General features: G+C 46.5%; 2 protein-coding genes and 1 long non-coding RNA gene across 6 annotated transcripts; all 3 read left to right on the top strand.

The window, feature by feature from the left end:
* Positions 1-2,297: 2,297 nt before the first annotated feature.
* On the top strand, positions 2,298-4,338 carry LOC119135683. Of its 2 annotated transcripts, none has more exons than XR_005100587.1 (4): positions 2,298-2,547; positions 2,621-2,760; positions 3,005-3,746; positions 3,945-4,338. It is a non-coding gene; the product is annotated as an uncharacterized LOC119135683 (long non-coding RNA). The 2 variants fall into 2 exon arrangements; XR_005100586.1 differs by having other exon boundaries at positions 2,299-2,547; positions 2,621-2,764.
* A 3,146-nt stretch (positions 4,339-7,484) lies between these two features.
* On the top strand, positions 7,485-9,304 carry rbm8a (RNA binding motif protein 8A). 2 transcript variants are annotated; one of them, XM_037273434.1, is made up of 6 exons: positions 7,485-7,603; positions 8,159-8,218; positions 8,296-8,373; positions 8,740-8,876; positions 8,957-9,093; positions 9,172-9,304. In XM_037273434.1, the coding sequence occupies exons 1-6, from the start codon at positions 7,501-7,503 to the stop codon at positions 9,218-9,220; spliced, it is 564 nt and encodes a 187-aa protein (XP_037129329.1). In that variant the 5' UTR covers positions 7,485-7,500; the 3' UTR covers positions 9,221-9,304. The 2 variants fall into 2 exon arrangements, with proteins under 2 accessions (XP_037129329.1, XP_037129330.1); XM_037273435.1 differs by lacking the exon at positions 7,485-7,603 and adding an exon at positions 7,631-7,913 and having other exon boundaries at positions 8,129-8,218; positions 9,172-9,221.
* A 3,461-nt stretch (positions 9,305-12,765) lies between these two features.
* otud7b (OTU deubiquitinase 7B) lies at positions 12,766-21,101 on the top strand. 2 transcript variants are annotated; one of them, XM_037273194.1, is made up of 12 exons: positions 12,766-12,953; positions 15,610-15,704; positions 16,062-16,146; positions 16,229-16,459; positions 16,533-16,634; positions 16,736-16,863; positions 17,444-17,550; positions 17,614-17,741; positions 17,822-17,971; positions 18,124-18,238; positions 18,714-18,792; positions 18,918-21,101. In XM_037273194.1, exons 3-12 carry the CDS (start codon positions 16,092-16,094, stop codon positions 20,205-20,207), a joined length of 2,385 nt encoding a protein of 794 aa, XP_037129089.1. In that variant the 5' UTR covers positions 12,766-12,953; positions 15,610-15,704; positions 16,062-16,091; the 3' UTR covers positions 20,208-21,101. The 2 variants fall into 2 exon arrangements, with proteins under 2 accessions (XP_037129089.1, XP_037129088.1); XM_037273193.1 differs by lacking the exon at positions 15,610-15,704.
* Positions 21,102-21,487: the final 386 nt, after the last annotated feature.

The following is a 21,487-nucleotide window of genomic DNA, read 5'->3' as shown; positions in this document are numbered from 1 at the left end:
ATTGACATAGTAATTAAACTTCATTTCAAATGAATACATGCTCCAAAAAGTATTTTCAATCAAATATTTTTTAATTAATACATCATCTTAATCATTTTCCAATCATTTTAATCAAGCATATTAAACTAATGAAATTTAAAAATAGCCTTCGAACAATTACATACAATTTCAACAATCATATAATGATATCTTCCTTAACAGTATATTACCTTATATTATTAATCATATGTTACTTTCATAGAATTTATAAAAAACTAGACGTCTATATTTCTTTCAAATGTCACCATCAAATGCATTTCAGTTCTTATTCGTTCCACGATTACAACAGTTAATCGAATAATCAGATACAATTTTAGTTCACGTTTTTTCTGTTCATTTATTATTTGGTATTGTTAAGTTCTTAAGCAAAACAATAACTTTGTACTCGGCAACCTTTCAAAAGTGATTCTCTTCTTGCTTTTCTCACCGTCGTCGAAACGGATGTTTTAAAATAATTGGCCTGCTTTTATGACGCATGACAGAAATCGGACGTTTACTGTTTATAGGCTGAGATGGGACACTTTGGACCATTGGAAGTTGAAAATTGGCTCTATATGAATACTCGAGTATTATTATAGTAAGTGATTACAATGATGGATGGATGGACACCGGAATAAATAAATGAACAAATTCTTTCATTTGAAATTTTTGGGCTGTTTTTGTGCAGCGATAGCAAATATGTCAGGCCTCTGTTGAAAAGTTCTCCATGTGGAGCAAAAGGAACACATGATCGCTCGCGCACACGCGTCAAATTGGTGGACGAGAGAGAGAAGAAGAGGGAAAAAAGGGAGAACATTGAAAAATGCCAGTTGAACATCATGTGGTGGGCGGAGCACACAAAAGCCCACAAGGGCTTTCTTTCCTTCTTTTCTTCTTTCTTTCCTTCTTGCTGGGTGACGTCACATTTTGCGCACTTCTTTTTCTTCTTGAGCAACACCTGCGTGTGCGTCTGTGTGTCAGGCAGTCGACACAAATCGCCCGACGTATCTGACGCCCGGCGCTTCCCAACCTGGGCTTGCCCGGCCGCCTCTTCTTCTTCTTCTCCTTCTTCTCCTCCTTCTTCTTCTTGTCAAATTGGCCTCCATCTCGCTGTCCATCCTCCAACGTCTTGGTCCACCCTTTTTTCATTTTTCCCTTGATTTCAACAGGCTGCGTGTCGTCTTTGGTGCAGTGGAAAATTGCTCTTTTGACGAGGATGACCCCCGTCGGGCGGCCCTTCACCCGAGGTAAGTGGCAATTATTTTTTTTCACGTTCATCCAGTGGTCTTTTGTCTGGATTTTCCCCCCCATTTTCATTTGGAGGTTCTTCTGCATACTGGTCAAAACATTGTCCTTCCACTCTCATGACATCCAATACAATATTGTGTACATCACGCACAAGCATTCAGATCAGCCAGCCTACCTAATGTACCTAATGAAGAGTCTGGCCCTGCGTTCATGGCTGGTAAGAATCCATTTGTGAAAATACTCCCAAATGTGATGTCCTTTTTTTTTTTTTTTAGCTTTGAAAGGGATCGCTCAGTACATTAGACAAAATAACCAAAAACAAAATGCAGATTGTGCCAGCACTCCTTGTCAAGACACTTTATTAGGTATGCCTGTGGCACCCTCTGAAGAGATTCAACTTACACATTTTGCCATTTTTGAGAAACATTCCAAATATCAAGCTACACGGTGTAAACCTATGATGGCAAATCATGACCTCAGCAAAAGGCCAAATTGTAGATTGAAGCTCATAAGATTGTGCGGTAGGTGTACCTAATGAAGTGGCTGAGGTTGCATTCAAGGTTGGTGAGACGTTTGTAAAAGTGCCCCTCACCCATACTGACATCCATTTTTTCCTCCATTTCACCCGTATTGCGCTTGACAAAATGCTAAAAAAAAGGGTTCCTGGAGACCTCGAGCGCAGCGCTCATCAAAGGGACACTTCTTTAGGTACCCTTGCTGGTCTCAATATTTTTGATTGACACTTGACCAAAAAGAATGTGGGAAAGGAAACATTTGTATATCTAAAGCTCATTGGATGGTGCAGCTGGGGTACCTAAAAAAGTGGCAAAGTGACTGGTGCCGCATTCAAGGTCAGTTGGAATCGGCTGTCGTTTGGAAAAAGTCAGTTCTTTCGCATTTCATTTTCTGCACCAAAGGAGCTCCGATACAAAGACCGCTTTTTGGTTCCAAAAAAAGTGGAAATCCTCCCAAAATCATTTTGAGCTGTCGCTGCAACTTGATCAGCACTGCTGAGATGATGCAGGTGTACCTAATGTGGTGTCCCGTGCGCTTGTCACGCAACACGCCACATCCATAGCTCGAATGCGTCCGAGCATTAACAAGAATGGCGCGCGGCCAAGCGGCTGGCTGCTTGCCTCGAGCGCTTCTCTTACTTATATTCTCCCTCAATTATTGATCACAATTGACCGCTTTTGTGTACTTGTGGAGTGAAATCGTCCCGGCACGCAACAGGTGAGGAAGTCACATGCGATGGCGCTGCTCTTTTGCACCTCGTTGAAGGTAAGATGACACAATCGCCAACGCACACACTGCTGTTGAGAGCGAAAGAAATCTGAATAACATTTTCCAACAGATGTGACGATGCTGGTAAAGTGTCAAAGAAAAACATTTGGGACTAGAACCGATTCAACGGGAGTGGAGGCAACAAGATGGCGATGCGACGGTGGCGGCGCGTTGGTGGCTTCTAAATGTGCCGTCGCTTCTAACCTATCAGTAGGTGAGATTTACTGACAACAGGCCCACTTTGGGGGCCCTTCAGATACGACCCATCAGTTGGTTTGCCTTGAGATACGAACACAACACTTGAAAGGCGAGTGCCTTGACTTGCGAGTTTTGCGCTGTCCCTCACTATCAACAAGCGATCTAAAAACAATGTGGCCATTCAAAAGTCTGCCAAAATGTTCACACAAGATAGTATCAAATCTCAAACCAATGTATTTTTATAATCTGGTTTTAGGATTCCACCCTTGATTTTTGCAGAGTACGTGAGCTGTCCATTGATGACATTCCGTTATTGTAAAGTGTCTCCAAGCAAGCAAAAGCTTTCGTCTCGGCACAAAGGGAATGCCGGGCCAGGCGTGGTTATCGACGTGGAGTCTGCGAAGACGCTTCGTCTTTAGGTAGGTGGCCACCGTGAGGGGAGGGGAAGTGAGGGAGCCCCGGCGTAGCAACAAACAACGACGACAAGCAAATGGAAGAAGAATTTGGTCGAGCGTCCAGCGGCGGTGTGGAAGACTAGTGATTTTGTTGTTTTGTCTGGCAAACGACAGCAAATCATGGTCTCCCGCACTGCCACCTTGGTGACAACACCCGCCTGCCACGTGCAGCATCAAATCAGCAGCAGCTTTTTTGCCGCACTTTTTCCTTTCGGATCAATGCAAAGTGGAGCCTGCCTGCCTATTGATCCAACAGCCACACTAACGCTAACTGATATTTATCTTTGGTATTGTTTGTTTGTTTGTTTGTTTGTTTGTTTGTTTAGATTCGCGCACACATTCTGCAAATTTGAAGTGATTCTTTTATTAAGGTCCTTCTTGTCAAAGCAAAGTGACACCATTGTGGGGGAAAATGTTTGTATTAAAGCTTACGTATCACGGTAATAAATTCTACTGGTTTACATTTTACTCATTCAGTTGTGGTCTATATAAAGTGGAACAGCGATGCTTTTGTCTGAATCCCTCGTTTTGATAGCATCACAGGTCATGTCAAGTCAAGTCAAGTCAAGTCAAGTTTATTTGTATAGCCCTAAATCACAAGCAGTCTCAAAGGGCTTCACATAGACAAAAATTGACAATTATTCTCAAAGCATCCCCTGATCTTAAGCTCCCAAAAGGGCAAGGAAAAACTCAAAAAAAACCTGCTAGGGGAAAATGAGAAACCTTGAGAAGGGACCACAGGTCCCTCTTTTCTACTTGTTCTGAGGTGCGGTTCAGAGCAAGCTGTTTTGGTGCGGTCTCTTTAAATGCAAATGAGATACTTCACACCCCGCTCCCTCCAGGCCGCAAGATGTGCACCTCCCTTTCCGGTCGACATATTTGTAGTTTTTTAGCCGAGGTAGCGTTCACTTGCGCCACAAATTTTTTTATTGATTAAAAGATGTCAACGGCAGAAGACTTGTCCATACAGACATAACACGTAACAAAATAAATCCCCTCACGATATTTATGAACACGTCTTGTCAACAAGCACTGCAGTCAAGTTAACAGTACGCTAATGCTAGCGTTAGCGAGAAGCTAACGAATGCATTTAACGCATTATTGTGTTCCCCAAGAATAATACAGCACCTTCGATCCTATTCATCTGATACAACTACTCAAAATATACCCACAAGAAGTGAAAACAGAGTGCACAACTCTAAAATCAGCAGACTGATGCTAATGCTATAAAAACACGTGCATAGATACGCAATATTATTATAGTGAAATACAGTTTATTTTTGTCATCTCAAGCTTACTGCGTTACTGTGTCCGTCGTTTCCATAGATTGAAGAAACTGAACCATCAATAAAATGAAATCTTTCAGTGAATCCTTCTCTACACTGACAAAAGATTTCTGAAACACTCGTCCTTGAACAAGCAGTACTTTGCCCACAGACACTGCTTGAAAAATGAAATTTGACCAGACACTTCTTTGAGGTTCTGATGCTGGGGGACGGTGCAATGAGTTGTGTGGATTGATGCATCTAACAACAGAACATTATGAGGTCTCCACTTCGGTATCCTTGAATTGTTTGGACTACAAAAGTCTCTCCGAGTGATAAAGATGGCAGATTTGCAAAATGATTTGGCAACACCCATTACCTTGTTTGGTCCCCCCACTCCCAACGGATGTGATGTAATAAATAAAAATACGTTATAGAAAATGGACAAAAGTTAAAGTTAAAGAAAAAAATAAAATGTGGTTCGACTGGAACAAATTATCATTAAATGTAAGTAAGACCAAGTTTATGGTATTTGGCAAAGCGAATATAAAGATACGAATAGAAATAGATGGAAATGAAATTGAAAGGGTGCAGGAAAACAAATTTCTTGGGGTTATAATGGATGACAGGCTTAGTTGGAAGCCACACATCAAAAACATAAAGTCTAAAATTTCAAGAAGCATGGCTGTCATATACAAAGCAAAAGAATTACTGGATTATCATTCACTTCGTACACTTTATTGTTCTCTAGTCTTGCCCTATTTGCATTACTGTGCTGAGGTTTGGGGGAATACTTATAAAACTTCACTACAGCCACTTATCATTCAGCAGAAAAGAGCAATAAGGACTATTCATAAAGTCAACTACTTGGAACACACAAATCCACTTTTCATACAATCCAAACTATTGAAATTCACTGACATAGTATCTTATCAAACAGCAATCATCATGTATAGGGCAAAAGCAAAACAACTACCAGATAATATCCAAAACTTATTTAGGCATCGGGAGGGAGGTTATAAGTTAAGAGGGAATCACAACTTCAAAATCTTAAACATAAGAACAACCTTAAAAAGTTTCTGTATAACTATAACCGGGGTCAAACTATGGAACAATCTAAGTGAGGAACTCAAGCAAAGTCCAAATATCCACCAGTTTAAAAAAATGTATAAAAATATGTTGTTTAGCGGGTACAAAGGTTAAGAGTGCCAAAGGGCTACACACAAGTAAAAATGAAACAGAACAATAAGTGTGCAAGTTTGTCTACTTGTGTTATATTGTAGAGTTACAGTATAGTATGTTGAATCGTTGGTTTAATGGATGAAGTGAGAAAGGGGTAGGAATCTAAAAAGCTATGCTTCCTCCTACTCCTTTTCGAGCATTCTTTATTTTTTTATTTACTTATGTATTATTATTACTAATTACTTAATTTATTTAATGTATTTACTTCTATTTGTTGGTTTATTTTTTTTGTTTGTTTGTTTTGTATGGACTTATGTGGCACTTTAGAGTGTTATTTGTTTTTGTTTTTTTGTTTTTCTTTTTTTGTTTTGGATGTTCGAAATAAAGATATCAATCAATCAATCAATCAATCAATCAAAAGTCCCAATGATCGTCACACACACACCTGGGTGTGGTGAAATTTGTCCTCTGCATTTAACCCATCCCCGTGTGATTTTAATCCATCCCCTGGGGGAGAGGGGAGCAGTGAGCAGCAGCGGTGCCGCGCTCGGGAATCAGTTGGTGATCTAACCCCCCAATTCCAACCCTTAATGCTGAGTGCCAAGCAGGGAGGCAATGGGTCCCATTTTTATAGTCTTTGGTATGACCCGGCCGGGGTTTGAACCCACAACCTACCAGTCTCAGGGCGGACACTCCACCACTAGGACACTGAGCTGGAGAACTGAATGGAGTAAAAAAATAGCCCCCAAACAGATCATAAAAATATCTCTGCAGCAACTGGAAGGATAGATTACACTTTTTTACACTCTTGGAGACTCCAAATACACAAGAAAACAAATATAAAAGCAAAAAAGTGGATTTTCCATGATATGTCTCCTTTAATTTATAGTTTTGTTTTATTGGTTTTTTTTCTAATTACTGTTAGGGTAAGATGACAAGATTATTTGTAACAAAGTCATTTTATTATTTTCTGTATTTTTCAATCTCATGTTAAGTGGACGCCCACTAGTCACGGTGAGGGGCCTTGCTGGCTCGTCAATAGGAAAAATTCCACAAATAATTGACGCTAGTACAAGTGCATTGAATTTTTTTTAATTATTATTTCAACTCAAGAATGTCTTGAATAAGTTGCAATATTTGTACTTTTTATTCCTGTCTAGGTATAGTGTTGTCATAGAAAATACCTAATATAGTCCCTGATTTTTATTCTTTGTGATACAATTGCCATTATTGTTTTCTGTATTTATACTAAATCATTTTATAACATGTATTTGTGTTTATTTATCAATATTTGTGCTTCAGCTTTAATTGTGTTGGAAGGTAATTGCAGGTATATCTAATGCAGTGTCCCGCTGGAAATGTGCTAATTAACGGAGCTAACGAGCCTCCCCTCCCCTTCTCCGATGTGTGCGAATGAAGCAGCCCAACGCTGCACATAATTCAGCGATTCTTTTATGTACCACTTTTGGGAGTCTGTTCGTACCACATTTTGAGAATCACTGATCCAGTCTGTTGATTGACTGTTGACAGTTGACTCATGGGCTGAAAGGATGAATCAAATTATGACCAATTTCATAATGCAAGACTGTCCCCTGCTGAAATTATTGCACATTACACCCCCACCTCCACTTGGGGAATATTATTTTATTATATTATTTATTTTTAAACTTACAGGTGCTGTATAATTAGATAAAACGCTACACGAATCAAGCTTGGTTACATCATAAATAATATTAAATACGTAGGGGAACCTTATTATTATTTTTTTGTTGTTGTTGTCCTGGTTGTACATGCGTAGTACGTCACAAGCACTACGTCACTTTCAGTCGCCGCCACTGCTTCCAGCGCGCATGCTCATTAGCTCGCTCCCCCTCTCCACACTCACACTCAACATGGCGGATGTCCTGGAACTTCACGAAGCGGGCGGCGAGGACTTTCCTATGGATGAGGATGGTGATGTTAGCCTTCATATTTGCGGTCACTGCCGAGCGTAGAATAACACGAGCAACACGTCAATGTGGAGGAGTTGGGTAGCGAAATAAGACAAGAAGAAAAGAGGGACGCGTCGAATTCGTGCCGGAGCGCCTGAGCTAACAAGCTAAGATGTTAACAACGCGCCGCCTTCTATTCATTCAAACTGCCCGAGTTCTGCTGCTTACAGGTTTTACTTCATAGGCCCGACAAGAGGAGAATAGCATTTCATGTCGAGTCACGATGTTCCTTAGGTTTGCGAGGAATATTAAGCGGGAACGTAAATCCTTGAGTAACGTACGGGCCAGTGAAGAAAAAAAAAAAAAAAACGAGGGGTGACAGGATTCTGACTTTTTCTGACTTTATTCTCAGAATTCTGACTTTAAAGTCGGAATTCTGACTTTATTCTCAGAATTCTGAGAAAAAAGTCAGAATCCTGTCACCCCTCGTTTTTTTTTTTTTTTTTTCTTTTTTTTTTTTCTTCACTGGCCCTAATCCTCTTCCGTAGTAACGCGCATGATACTCTTACATCCCCAGAAAGCATCCACAAGCTGAAGGAGAAAGCCAAGAAAAGGAAAGGACGAGGGTTCGGCTCTGGTGAGGAAACAGCGGTCGATGACGCTCTTGCAGCGATTGTAAGATTGTGAGTGCTCACCGTGTGCTCGTGTTGGCAGATGAAGGCGCCAGGTCACGCATGAAAGAAGATTACGACACTGTGGAGCAAGATGGGGACGAGCCGGGTCCCCAGCGATGTGAGTGCTGCTGCTTTACAGCAACGGCATTTGAAAATCACACCGCATGATACTTTCCAAGCGCATGGCTCTTTTGAGTGCCTGTTAAACAGCAAAGTCAATATTGGTTGTCAGAAATTTCTATGAAAGAGAGCATCTCTGATATGAGACAGGATGCAACACCATTGGCATCATTTACATCATCACACCCCACATGGACTGTACGCCAGTTCAGTTGGGGGAACCATTTGCCATTTTCAATCCAGGCATAATAAATGTACAGACAACAGCAACAAAGTGTCTTATTAAGCTGCTGAAATGTTAGTCTTTTTTGGTGAAATTTAATACACACCTTAGCCTGTGCTTAACACTTATTCTGTGTGCAAGCTGTGGAGGGTTGGATCCTGTTTGTGACGGGTGTACACGAGGAGGCCACTGAGGAGGACATCCATGACAAGTTCTCTGAGTTTGGCGAGATCAAGAACCTGCACCTCAACCTGGATCGGAGGACAGGATACCTTAAGGTGAGACCGTTCTTCGCGACCGTTCATTTCAGAGCCTGCTTTAATGATGATTTTACTTAACTGCTACCCACCACCACCAGGGTTACGCTCTGGTGGAGTACGAGACCTACAAAGAGGCACAGGCTGCCATGGAGGGCCTCAACGGCCAGGACATGATGGGCCAGCCCATTAGCGTGGACTGGGGCTTTGTCCGCGGACCCCCCAAGAACAGACGCAGGTGAGTCGGGCCCGTGACTGGTTGACGCTTGCACGGGGACGGCGGGCCAACCTGCTAAACCACGTGTGTTATTTTTAGGACTGGCGGACGACGACGCAGCAGGAGTCCCGAGAGGCGACGGCGTTAAACAAGAAAACGCGTCCATGCGCCAATAGAATAGAATACAATACAATAGAATAGATCTTTGTCATTGTCACACATGTACAACAAATAAAAAGATAAAAAAATACAAGCTAAAAACCCACAGAAGAACATACACAGACATAATAAATTTTTTTTAGCGGCATTTAATGTGACTACCGCTGTAGGGTAAAAACTGTTGGCGAATCTGCTAGTCCAGCGGTGGCCAGCTCGCGAGCCGCATGCGGCTCTTTGGCTAGTTTCATGCGGCTCTTTTACGTTCATATCAACATTTGTGTTTATTTTTCGTGCGTATTTGCTTCGCTTGAGTTCAATATGGTTTTTGGTCAAACGCGCATGCGCGTGAGGGGAAATCCCGCAAAGGAGGAGGGACAAACAGAGCGATTGGTTTTGCTGGCTTTTTAATGAATGGCGACTGACTACGGGGGCCCATTAGGTCCAGAAAAGCTGACAAGACGCTTGCCAAAATGGCAAGGAAAAAATGCACAGCTAAACGAATATATGACGATGAACACAGGACGTTTTTAACAGAGTTAAAGTTGTTTTTTGTTGAACGCTATGGCAAGCCATTCTGCCTGATATGTCGGACGTCATTGGCGCATTTAAAAGCTTCAAATGGTCAGCGCCACTTCAGCTCACTTCATGCCAATATCGATAAGGACTTTGCAAAAGGGACTGAATTTCGCAAGCACAAGTTTGGAGACTTTGAAAAGTCAGGCAGAAAAATAGGTACAGTTTTTCAAAAAATATTACGAAGCACTCAGAGACTCACACTTGCATTGTTTCAACTGGCTTGGAACATTGCACGGGCTAAAAAGCCATACAATGAAGTGGAGTTCGTTAAAATATGCCTCAGTGACGTTATTGAAATCTTGTCTCCTGAAAACGACGAACTCAAACGAATGGTCTGTCCCGCCACACATAGTAAGTGAAAAAACTTATGTTTTTGTTTGTGGAATTTGTTGAACTGAGAGTTTGTCTGTGAGACAATGCACACAATGTTCATTGTTGAAAATGTGGTCTTTGGTCTGTGGTTTTAGTACTGTAGGAGTCAATTTGTCATTATCATGTTGGTGCGTGACATAATGTCACACAATAAATTTGGCTGAGCAGAGGGGTGTGTGTGGGGGGGGTGTTCATGTGTATGATGTGGCTCTTTGCGATGACAGTAAAAAATGTGGCTCTTAGTCTCTGACTGGTTGGCCACCCCTGTGCTAGTCCTTGACCTAATTGATCTGTAGCGTCTGCCTGATGGCAACAGTTCGAAAAGGGAGTGGCCAGGGTGGGAAGTGTCCTTCAGAATGTTCTGTGTTTTTTTTGAGACAGCGGGTTCTGTGTAGGTCTTCCGGTGTGGGGAGAGGGCAGCCAACGATCTTCTGTGCTGTGTTGATGACCCCTTGGAGCTTTTTCCTTTGAGCTGCAGTGCAGCTGGAGTACCAAACACATATACAGTACGTTAAAGTGCTTTCTATGGAGCAGCGATAGAAGGACATCAGCAGTCTTTGTGTAATGCTGTACCTCCTAAGCACCCTTAGGAAGTAGAGTCTCTGCTGGGCCTTTTTTAGCAGCTCTGAGGTGTTCACGCTCCAGGTGAAGTCCTCGATGTGGACTCCCAGGTAGCGGAGGGAGGACACCCTCTCCACACAGACCCCGTTGATAACTGGTGGAATGTCCATTTTATTTTTTCTCCTAAAATCAATGACCAGTTTTTGGGTTTTAGCCGTGTTTAGGAGCAGATTGTTCTCTCCGCACCACTCCGATAGCTGCACCACTTCGTCCCTGCAGGCAGACTCATCCCCCTTTGAGATGAGCCCCACCACGGTGGTGTCATCCGCAAACTTCACAATGGTGTTGCTGCGGTGGGCGGGGGTGCATGTATGTGTGTAGAGCGTGTAAAGCAGTGGGCTCAGTACGCAGCCCTGTGGGGAGCCGGTACCAAGACTGAGAGGTGTGGATGTATGACGGCCCACTCTCACCCTCTGGTTGCGACCCGTCAAGAAGCTCTTAATCCACATGCAGGTATTGTGTGGAAGTCACAGGCCCCCCAGTATGTCCACCAGTCTGTGGGGGAGGATGGTGTTAAAAGCAGAGCTAAAGTCCACGAAGAGCATCTGCACATAGCTTCCCGGCTACTCCAAGTGGGGCAGTGCAGCATGGAGGGCTGTAGCTACTGCGTCCTCTGTGGATCTATTTGCCCTGTAGGCAAACTGGTGGGGGTCAAAACCTCTGAGCAGGAGTGATGTGATGTGACCCCGTACCAGCTTTTCAAAGCACTTCATCACCACCAGGGTGAGTGCGACTGGCCGGTAGTCATTAAGGCTGGTGATGTGAATTTGCCTGCTTTCTCGTTCCTCTTTGATTACAATACAATTTGTTGTTCAGTATTTCCCGTGGCAATTCCAAGCACGAAGATAACTTGCTCAAGCGGCTTGTCATATTTTTGTTAGAATTTTATTGCGAGGAAATGTTTTTGTTTTGTAAGCAACATTACGTTTTTAAAAGACAAAAAATTGTACTTGGATCTTTTTTTTTGTAACAAATTAATATGTACTAAATTTTCCACACTATAAGCCGCTACTTTTTGCACAAGCTTTGACCCCTGCGGCTTGTCGTCCGATGCGGCTTATCCACGGATTTTTTGTAATTTTTGTCATGTCTAATATATACACTCGTTACTAAAAAGGTTGTAGACCGCTGTGGCGCGGAGGGACAAGTAACCAGACACACGGTCGCTGGGGAGAAGAGTGGTGTTGATGGCATGTCCGTTCGCCAAGCAAATAGTGCACAATTGACACGAACAAGAGACTGAACGAGATCAAGACGGACATTACTGGAGCTTTCATACACAAACCCTCATTAAGAGGAACAAAAGAAATGCATATGATGCCGCTTTTAAGTTAGAGGCAGTCAATTTGGCTCTTAACGAAGGAAATAGAGCTGCTGCAGCTATTGTAGGGGTTTCTTCCGGCCGCTAGAGGGCATTTGCTATTGTTGACATCCTGTCGCGTCACCCTTTTCAGTATTTTTTCTTTCCGGGTCAACTTTACCCCTGTAAGCCATAGATTGTTTCATGTAAAATATTTTTAATATCTTTTTTGAATGTTTTGTTTGTGTGTTTTAGCGAATTTGTCTTGATAGAATTTGGAAGAATGGGTTTTTTTTTTTCTATAGAATACTTTTTTCCTCACATTGCTCTCGAGCTATTCAGTTTATTGCCGTTGTCCTACTTGATTATTTACCAGTGACGCGAGATTGATATCCAGGATGAGGTCATCACCCGGTACTGCTCGGATGCTCCGAAGCACCTGTCACTCTCCCAGCGGGAACACGCTCATAGGCTGACCTTGGGAAAACACCCTCTTGTCCCCATTTCACTGCAAGCCAATCAGCAAGCACTTGTTTTGCTCTCTCCCATCCCCATTGGTCAACTACAGCGTCCATCAAACGCCTGTCGCTCTACCACTGGCTCGTATCAGTGTCACCGGAAAACGTTATCGTCACTGATTGGGCGGCTCGTGGCGTGGGCGGGCCCCTAGAGTGGGTTGACGTTGTTGTTGTAAGTGGAGTGGAAATTACTTTGCGGCTGATGGTCCGCCTTGGGGATTTGACGCCGAGTTGCGCCACGAGAAGATGCCCTAAAGTTAAGCGCTGTCCATTTTCATCGAGAGGAGGAAAGTAGGAGCACGGGAAGCATGAAAACATCTGCGGGGCCGGTCAAGGTAAGAAGCAGTTTGCCGGGGAAGTGGAAGCTCTCCTTGAGCTAACAGCTAGGCTAGCTGCCGATTAGCCGCAGTTTCAACGAGCCACAAAACGAAAATGTTCAGTAAACATAAAAAAAGATGAAAGCGTTTTTGGGGGCCACTCTTTGGGTGTTCGGTGGAATTTAACGCGCGTTGGTAAAGTTGTGAGACTCACATGCAGCCCATGCGCTCCAACGCCTATCTTTTTAATGAAAGCGTTGTTCCTCCAAAGAAACGATTCCAAACATCCCCACATTCCACTATTACAGGCGCTCGTTTAGGACAAAGCACTTGTGTTCGCGGCAAACGCGTCAGCTGTGCTGGTACTTTTAAAATGACCCCCTCGCTCCCTTTTGACCCCCCCCCAACCCGTCCAAGTGCACTGGCTGGACTGGGATGGGTGGACGCGTACGTCTGCCGGTGATGTAATCCAGATTTAAGAGGGTGAGCGGAGAGTTCACTTCACTTGACTGTCTTGTCGGTTTGTTTTTCGGCTCTAGGCAATAAAACAAGTGCATCAGCCTTTCCTGGCTTATCAAGGCTGTGTTACACTCTTCAATTATTGACAAGGAGAAGATGTAGGACACACATGGACTCACATGCACGCACACTCCACACGCACGCATGCTCACACGCACACCGAAACAAAAGAAAGTGAAAGAATTAGCGGGAGTGGTGAGCAGGGCAGAGGTGGACTCGGCAGCCACAAATTGTACTCAATTGTCACAGTCTCACAACAATCCCGCTTTGTTGGGCTTCTTTCTAAAAGGCACAGATGGGGAAACGCCACATCTGCTGTGCCGGATGGATATCCGGTTCTCATTTCTTTCGCCGTCTTCATCGAGTCATGGGAGACCAAAATCATACCTTTTTATTTGCATAACATAATGTCAAACGTCTTTCTGTTGGATGAGTGAAAATTTGCCTTCCACAGCCCGTCTTGGCAAGCTGCAAAGTGCATAAATGAATGCTGGTTTCCATTTAAAGGGAAATCTTCCCCGATTGGAATTTCAGATCAAATTTGACTTGTTTCTTATTGGCCGGAGCTGTCCTTGCATTCCTCATCACTTCGTGTCCTTTCCACTGCGTGTCTCGGAATTAGCACATGTCAGACTGGTTGTTTGAGCTGTCGTGCTGATGATGAAGACACACCCAAGTGTGGCCGCGTCTCTTGCTTGCTCGACGTGCATGTGTGGCACAAGGCTGCCGCAAGTTGGGCCGGGTACGACTCAGCTTTTTGAGACGCAGGCCGGACGTGGGGGCCTTGGAAAAGACAAACCACTCGTTGAGTCGCCTTTCAAGTGTGCAGGAGCGGCAGCAACTAGTTTGGCTGCGAGTGAGCTCGGAGAGTAATTCATTGTTGAGGTGACACAATTCACAACTAATTAATTAACAATGTTAAATGAAAAATCTGACAAATTTCAATTTAGAATTGGCTTGGTCTCAGCTTCACTTTTTTCCCATCGCACGTTACTCCGTTTCCAGAGAAGTTGGCGATGGCGGAAAGATAGACGTGAGTCGCCAACCCGCACTTCCGATCTTCAACATGCGTCATCATGCAAATGCAAAATCTGGTTTTCTTTGAATATGCAAAGATGCCATCAAATGTTCAATTCTCCAAATATTGGGGCCGTCGTTTAAAACAAACTCAGTTCTGTTGCCTAGCTTTCAATTTCCTACTGATCCAGTACAAGATGAAATTGTGAAAAGGTTAGAACATTTGTTTTATTTTCTTCTGTTACACTAAAAAACAAACAAGCGCCATTTTTTTTTTTCCACAATGGCTCCTTGAAAATGTTAAGTTGGACAGACATTTTTTTCCCCTTTACTTTGGTCTCACCTTTGGCAAAGCCTGGCCATGTCACATGAAAACAAAATTGAAAGTGCAAGAACACTCAACCCGTAATTAGCTTGTCAACAAAAAGCTTTGCAAAAACACGCCAGCCGGCCTCTAATTAATGTCTGGTTGAAGCGAGGTAAGACAGCGGGGCCACGCCATGTTGGATGCTGTGCCATTGCAATTTTGGGTGATGGCCGTCAACATGGAGAATAAGAACATAACAAAGCCCAGAGAAGTTCAACCTCCGACTCATTTGTCTTGAAAGGCCCCGCTTCATTTGCGTTTTGATTCTTTCTGTAATTAGCCCTTGCAACTTGCGCAGCAGGTTGGAGGAGATGGTGCAACTGCCGATATGTACCCAAGCGGCACTTAGCTGTTACGATACCTGGTATGTCCTCCGGCAACAACTTTTTCTATTCGCATTTTCCATTCGGGCTGTTTTAGAACTCAAAGGTGGAATCCAAAGCTAGTAAAGCGAGCTAAACTTTAACCATTGTCTGTCCCAGTCTTTATTTAAGAAAAAAAACTGCGTATGAGAATCGCTGAGAATTGAGCCTTTGTTTGATCGCAAAGAAGACAAATGCTGGAATTGTGCCCAATCGGTGTGGATTAGCCACACCCGATTGTCATTCGCCATTGCAGTCAGCTTTCGTTTTCTGAAGCAATCGAGAGCAGGAATCACTATTGACATCACAGGACAGAATAAATAATCACCCAGGATCATCCTTCAGATGCTGCCTTCAGTTATAAGGGGTTACCCAATTGTGTGTGTGTGTGTTTGTTTGTGTTTCCCAGCCATCAGTGCAGACAAGGAGGCTACAATAGGGAAGTTCCACTTGGCGGATTCTTGTGACCCAGCCGAGGCCTCGCTGGCATGCCGCGGGCCGACGTTGGGTGTGTGCGGAATATCTGACATCAGCCTGGTGTGCGTGCGTGTGTGTGTGTGCGTGTTTGCCAGAGCAGGAACGTTACACGCTGCCAGAGACAGAAAATGTTATTCGTCATGATAGGCAGAGAGGAACAACACAGACTCAGAGTAGATTCTTGGTGGAACCCACGGGAATGCCTTGACGGCGTCCACTAGCTTGTTCATCAATTATTTGTTTTCAATATCCACTGTCGAATCACACGGCAGGGAGGCGGGTGGGCAGGCGCCCGCCGTGCCGTATCTAAATGTTGTTGTAATTCATCATCCGGGCCGAGGGGGGCGACGTAAGAACTTAAACTTGATGTCCTCCTTTCCCCAGGAGAGAACGCAGCCGCCCCCAGAAAAAGAGATGGCCCGACTCGCACGGCCCGTACTGCAAAGACAAGATGACGTGGCGACCCAAGGTGAGGCCGTCGGACACACACACACACACACACACCCTCCCGCCCGAGCTGAAAAGATGAGAGCTTACTTAATGTTCTGCAGCTGCCGAAAAGCGTCAGACGAGGGGAGTCCCGTCCCGCGACCCCTCGCCCGCGGCGGCCTCCCTGGCGCACGCGCCCGCCTCTGTCCCCGCGGGGGGCGATGACGAGCAACTGCTGAACACGCCCGAGTCCACCTTCCAGCTGCCCGACCTGAGCATGTACCAGGACGACTTCCAAGTCAGTGAGAGGGACCTGATTGAGAAATCCATGATGGTGGCCCTGGAGCATGCTGGTACGACCACCTCGCAACAGCCACCGCAACTGTTCTCCACAAAAGCAAACCAGAGATTTGATTGTATGTGCAGGGCGCCTGAACTGGTGGACCAAAGCGGTTCCCAACTGTCAGAGTTTGCTGCCGCTGACGACCACCGGAGACGGAAACTGCTTGTTGCACGCCGCCTCGCTCGGTCAGTTCTCGCATTGCAACATTTTCTTTCATTGCATTGGCCAATGACTGCAAGTGCTTGCGTATGTGACTGAGTGGCTCTTTTTGCGGGTGTGAGCGCAGGCATGTGGGGCTGTCACGACCGCGACCTGTCGCTGCGCAAGGCGCTGCACCAGCAGATGGTTTGCGGCCGCGAGCAGGAGGCCCTCAAGCGCCGCTGGAGGTGGCAGCTGACCCAGCAGAACAAAGAGGTATGTCCGTCCATCCGTCTGTCCGCCCCGCACACAGCCCGAGAAACACACTTCGAAGAAGACTTTTAGGAATTTCAGAACTACGCCTACTTCTTGCCAAATAGTGAGCCGACTTCTTGCCCAAAAGGTCATCATGAATGCTGATAGATGTGAAACTTAACAAGTGGCGCTTAAACATTCTAACTTCGAAGAACAGCAAGTTTTTCTCAGAGAAGAGCTGTAAAAACAAGGAAATATTGAGATTGCACACGTCGCCGTCTCATTTCCATGTTCAGAGCTTCCAAACGTCTGTCACCACAAAAATGAGAAAAGGTTTGCGCTGCTGGTTGAGCAGGTCTTTATCACGACAAGGCAGCCACGCACGCTTGTTTGACTTTCTGTTTGTTCCCGTTTGTTGAAATTGCACCGGGCCGTCCTTTCACTCCCCGCAATTGAAGTTGACATCCACTGCTCATGTCACCAGCCAAAAAATGGATTGAAAGAAATTGAGGGGCTTTCAAGTCAGGGATTTGTGGGGCTCATTTTCACACACGACCCTATGCTGTTATCGGCAAAGTGTAAACGCGTGGGTCTGTTGCAGTCGGGCCTGGTCTACAGCGAGGAGGAGTGGCAAAAGGAGTGGAACGAGCTGCTGAAGCTGGCCTCCAGCGAGCCCCGCGTCAGCTACGGCAGCCACGTCAACAGCAGGTGAGCGAGAGCGGACCACAAAGTGTGCGGCCTTTGCTGACACTGACGCCCGCCCGCCTCCAGGGGGGAGTCGTCAGATGAGCCCGTCTACGAGAGCTTGGAGGAGTTCCACGTCTTTGTGCTGGCCCACGTCCTCAAGCGACCCATCGTAGTGGTGGCCGACACCATGCTGAGAGACTCTGGTGGAGAAGGTGAGATCCGGGCGCCACGTTGTTTCTCTCCAACGTGGATTGCGGGTGATTCAGCCACGTCCTTGTTTGTCCCACCGCAGCGTTTGCCCCCATCCCGTTCGGGGGAATCTTCCTCCCCATGGAGGTGGCACCCGGCACCTGCCACCACTCCCCGTTGGTGCTGGCCTACGACCAGGCACACTTTTCGGCGCTGGTACCCATGGAGCGGACGGACGGCTCGGCCGAGCAAGGTGCTTTGCCTTTATTTGGCTTTTCCCGAATGTCGGGAGTAAAAGTGAAAAGTCGAGGAAAAAATATTATACACTCGAGTCCGGTGCCGATATCGGGCCGAAAGTATTTGGTGTAACTCTGTGACATGACCGAGCGTGTTTTTGTGGTGCAGTGGTGATCCCGCTCACCGACTCGGAGCACAAAATGCTTCCTCTGCACTTTGCTGTGGATCCGGGGAAAGACTGGCAGTGGGGCAAGGACGACACCAACAACAAGAAGCTTGGCAGGTGCTGCCTTCATTCTCCTCATTAACCTCGCTTTGCTTCTCAGATGACTTTTTTTTCCTCCAGGATACCAATGGAGGTGTTAAAACTCAACTTCATTCTACAATCTTTGACTTGTTTTCTATTGTTTGAAAACTAAACTCGGCACCACCCAGCCGCCCTTTGAGGGTGTAAGGACGTAGCAGCACGTCCCTATTTAGAGATTGATCCCCGACTCCCGATTAGCGACACTTGCTCACCAGATTAGCTCTAAGTAGTTTCTATCAGCGAGTAGCCTGCTAAATAAGATCACACAAACAAGCTATTCCTGTGCCCGAGAGCACGCCTGTTTTCCAGTAGAGATGATTTGATGGTTCTTATTAGATGTTGAAGAAGATGGCGCCAAAGCACTACTTGATCCGATCCTTAATTTCCCCCCACTTGCAAATGCTGGCCACGTGGTGCAATCGAACTTAACTTTGACTTTTCTACTTTTTAGTGTGTCTCTGTCCTTGGAAGCAAAGCTGCAGATGCTTCACAGCTACATGATCGTCAAATGGCTGCCGCTGCCCTGCGAGGTGAGGACGGCTGCTCGCACAATTTACACACTCTGCTCTCAGTAGACATGCTTGGTCAGGAAAGGGCAAAATCCAGAAAAAAAAAAAAGGACGGCACCCTCAGCATAACTTTGCTTTTCTTCCAGCAAGCGCCACTGGCCCAGCCCGAGTCGCCCACCGCGTCGGCCGGAGATGATGCCCGCACACCTCCCGACTCCGGTGAGTCGGACAAGGAGTCGGTCAGCAGCAGCTCCAACGGCAACGGAGACGCCGGCCCCGCGGGATCCGCGGTCAACGGTGGCGGCGGGCCCTTGGCCAAGAACAACTCATCCACTTCATCCGTGTCCTCAAACGGCGGCACGCCCCCGATGGATCAAAAAGACAAAGCCAAAAAGGAGAAGGAGAAGAAGAGGGCAGAGTCGGTGGCCAACAAGCTGGGCAGCTTCGGTAAGACGCTGGGTAGCAAGCTGAAACGGAACGTGGGCAATCTCATGACGAGCAAGAATGGGGGCGGCGGACACGGTAAGAAGGAGGGTGGGCACAAAAAGAAGGGCTCACTCGGGGTGGACAAGGACAGCGCCCCTCCTTCGCCCCACCTGTCCGAAGACTCTGGGAAGGGCTCGCCCTCGTTGGGTAGCGAGCGTCTCAATGGGACGGGCGGCAGCTCGGAGGGCGAGCCCAACAAGTACGGCGCTGACGTCAAGGCCAGCCTAGGCAACATAAAGGCTGCCATGCACGGCGAGAGGAAGTTTGTCTTCGCCGGCATGCTGACCACCGACAACCAGCACCCGCTGCGGAAACAGAGGATCCAGCGCTACCTCACAGAGGTGGAGGAGCGCTCGCGGGCCGAGCAGGAGCAGCGGCGTGAGGCCGAGCGCAAGGGCGCCGCCTACGCCGCTGCAGCGTCACCCAAAAATGGGCTGCCAGCGGCGGAGCCGGCCGAGAACTCGTCTGCCTCATTCAAGGGCTCCCTGCTGAGCCCCGCCATGTACTCTGGCACAATGCCCATCCCGCGGCCCTCCCTGATAGAGCAGCCGCCCTTGGCGGCGCACCTCCACACGCACTACATGGATAATCGGCGCCAGTTGGCCGGCGGCTCGCCCGCCACCTACCCATCGTACATCACCCTTCCAAGACACTGCTCCGCGGCGCAGGGGAGCTCCCTTAACCATCCTAATCCCCCTCAATCTAATAATCCAGATCCGGTACCCTCGTACCCACCAAACTGTACGGGGTTCGGCTCCTCCAACAGCTTCCTGGAGCCCGGTAGTGCGCTGGCGTCAATGCGCCACTACTCCCTGGGTAGCGTGGGCACTCTCCCCGAACTCTGTCGGACCCCCAACTGCGTCTACTACGGACTCCCCGAGACGGGCAACTACTGCTCCTCCTGCTACCGCAATACCAAGGATGCGGTGCCCGCCATCCAGAGGTTCTGATCTGGATCGCCCCAGACACGTGGCCTTCTTCAGTTCACTTGGGGCACAAATGGCTAGCCCACTACCGCTTCCCGTCTCAGGGAGATGTCTTGCAAGTACGTGCACCTCATGCTGGATTCCTTTTGGAATAAGCTGTTGGAGCCCTTAGTCCATATCCAGCTGAAGTCATAGGCAAGAAAAGAGCCGCTGGTCCTCCGCATTGAGAAGGAGACGGGCTAAGGAGGAAGAACCGAAAACTCTCTACGCATAGTGAAGTCTCTCTACGCATAGTGAAGTCAAACGAAAGCACCAACACAGTCTCGGTTCCCGAGTGCCGCAACTTCCGCCGAGGCCGGCCGGGTTTTTTTACTTTGTCTGTTAGTTTTGCGCTTTACCGCTCGCTGCTTTCCGCAAAGTTCTGGGGCACGTTGGTCGCTTTCCCGTCCCTGCACAAATCCAAGCACTTTTGGTCAGGACCTCCCCCGTGGCTTTGGTGCTGGTCTGAAGCGGCATTTTCCCACCACGGCGTTCACGGCAGCAGACATGCGGCAAGGGTTCCGTTTCATTTCTGAAGCTCCTTGCCCTCGCTAATAAGACATTTCGGTGCGCTAATTGAACAGCTGTTTTACCGCTACTGGTAGCACTTTTGGCCTACTGGTCGGTCATTGGACCCTTCTAGTAACTGGTAACTTTACCGGGTGTGGTGGCCCCCTGGACTCCACTAGAAGCACCAACGTGCCCAGTGCTCGACTTAAATATGTCCGACAACCATAGCAAAAAAAGCTGACTGGTAAGATGCAGCTGTTTTAGTGGCTCACTGAAATGTCGTAATAATGACACCAAAGAGTACGAGTCCATGTTGGATCTGAAACTTGATGGCCAATAAATGCTCTTAAGGGTTTGGAGCAAAAAGCAGTCCTCGTATGCCAAAAGTTGTCCTTCACGAGTGGACAGCGACCGTTCGGGTTTGACTTTCTTCGTTTGGTTTAAAGCACAAAAAGGAGTAGCTTGCAGTTCACTGCCACACCTGGCAGGGGGCGCCATTTCCCCCACCTCACCGTGTGTTTAAAAGTGAGCGACTGTTTTTGCTGTTGTTTTTTTGTTGTGAATCCTCCAAAGAACGAGCTGCCGTTTAAACGACTTGGCCGGTGTAATGTCACGAAACGCACGCTCTTGTTTTCTATTTCAAACCAAAAGGCATAAGAGAGCTTGTCGAGTTATTTTTGTACGTTTGTAAAAAGTCCCAAATGTTTACTGACCCTTTCGATCGAGCGCTATGCAGGTGACATTTTTATATCTCG

Source organism: Syngnathus acus, chromosome 16, assembly GCF_901709675.1.
Source record: "Syngnathus acus chromosome 16, fSynAcu1.2, whole genome shotgun sequence".
NCBI lineage: Eukaryota > Metazoa > Chordata > Actinopteri > Syngnathiformes > Syngnathidae > Syngnathus > Syngnathus acus.
This window is presented reverse-complemented; position numbering and strand designations above follow the sequence as displayed.

Excerpts from the sequence above, each read along its gene's own strand:
- rbm8a (XM_037273434.1), top strand. The coding sequence starts at position 7,501 with ATGCTCATTAGCTCGCTCCCCCTCTCCACACTCACACTCAACATGGCG. Across the intron at positions 7,604-8,158 it reads CTTTCCTATGGATGAGGATG|AAAGCATCCACAAGCTGAAG; the intron begins GTGATGTTAGCC and ends TTACATCCCCAG. Across the intron at positions 8,374-8,739 it reads CGAGCCGGGTCCCCAGCGAT|CTGTGGAGGGTTGGATCCTG; the intron begins GTGAGTGCTGCT and ends TCTGTGTGCAAG.
- otud7b (XM_037273193.1), top strand. The coding sequence starts at position 12,927 with ATGAAAACATCTGCGGGGCCGGTCAAG. Across the intron at positions 16,635-16,735 it reads GTTGCACGCCGCCTCGCTCG|GCATGTGGGGCTGTCACGAC; the intron begins GTCAGTTCTCGC and ends GTGTGAGCGCAG. Across the intron at positions 18,239-18,713 it reads AACAACAAGAAGCTTGGCAG|TGTGTCTCTGTCCTTGGAAG; the intron begins GTGCTGCCTTCA and ends TCTACTTTTTAG.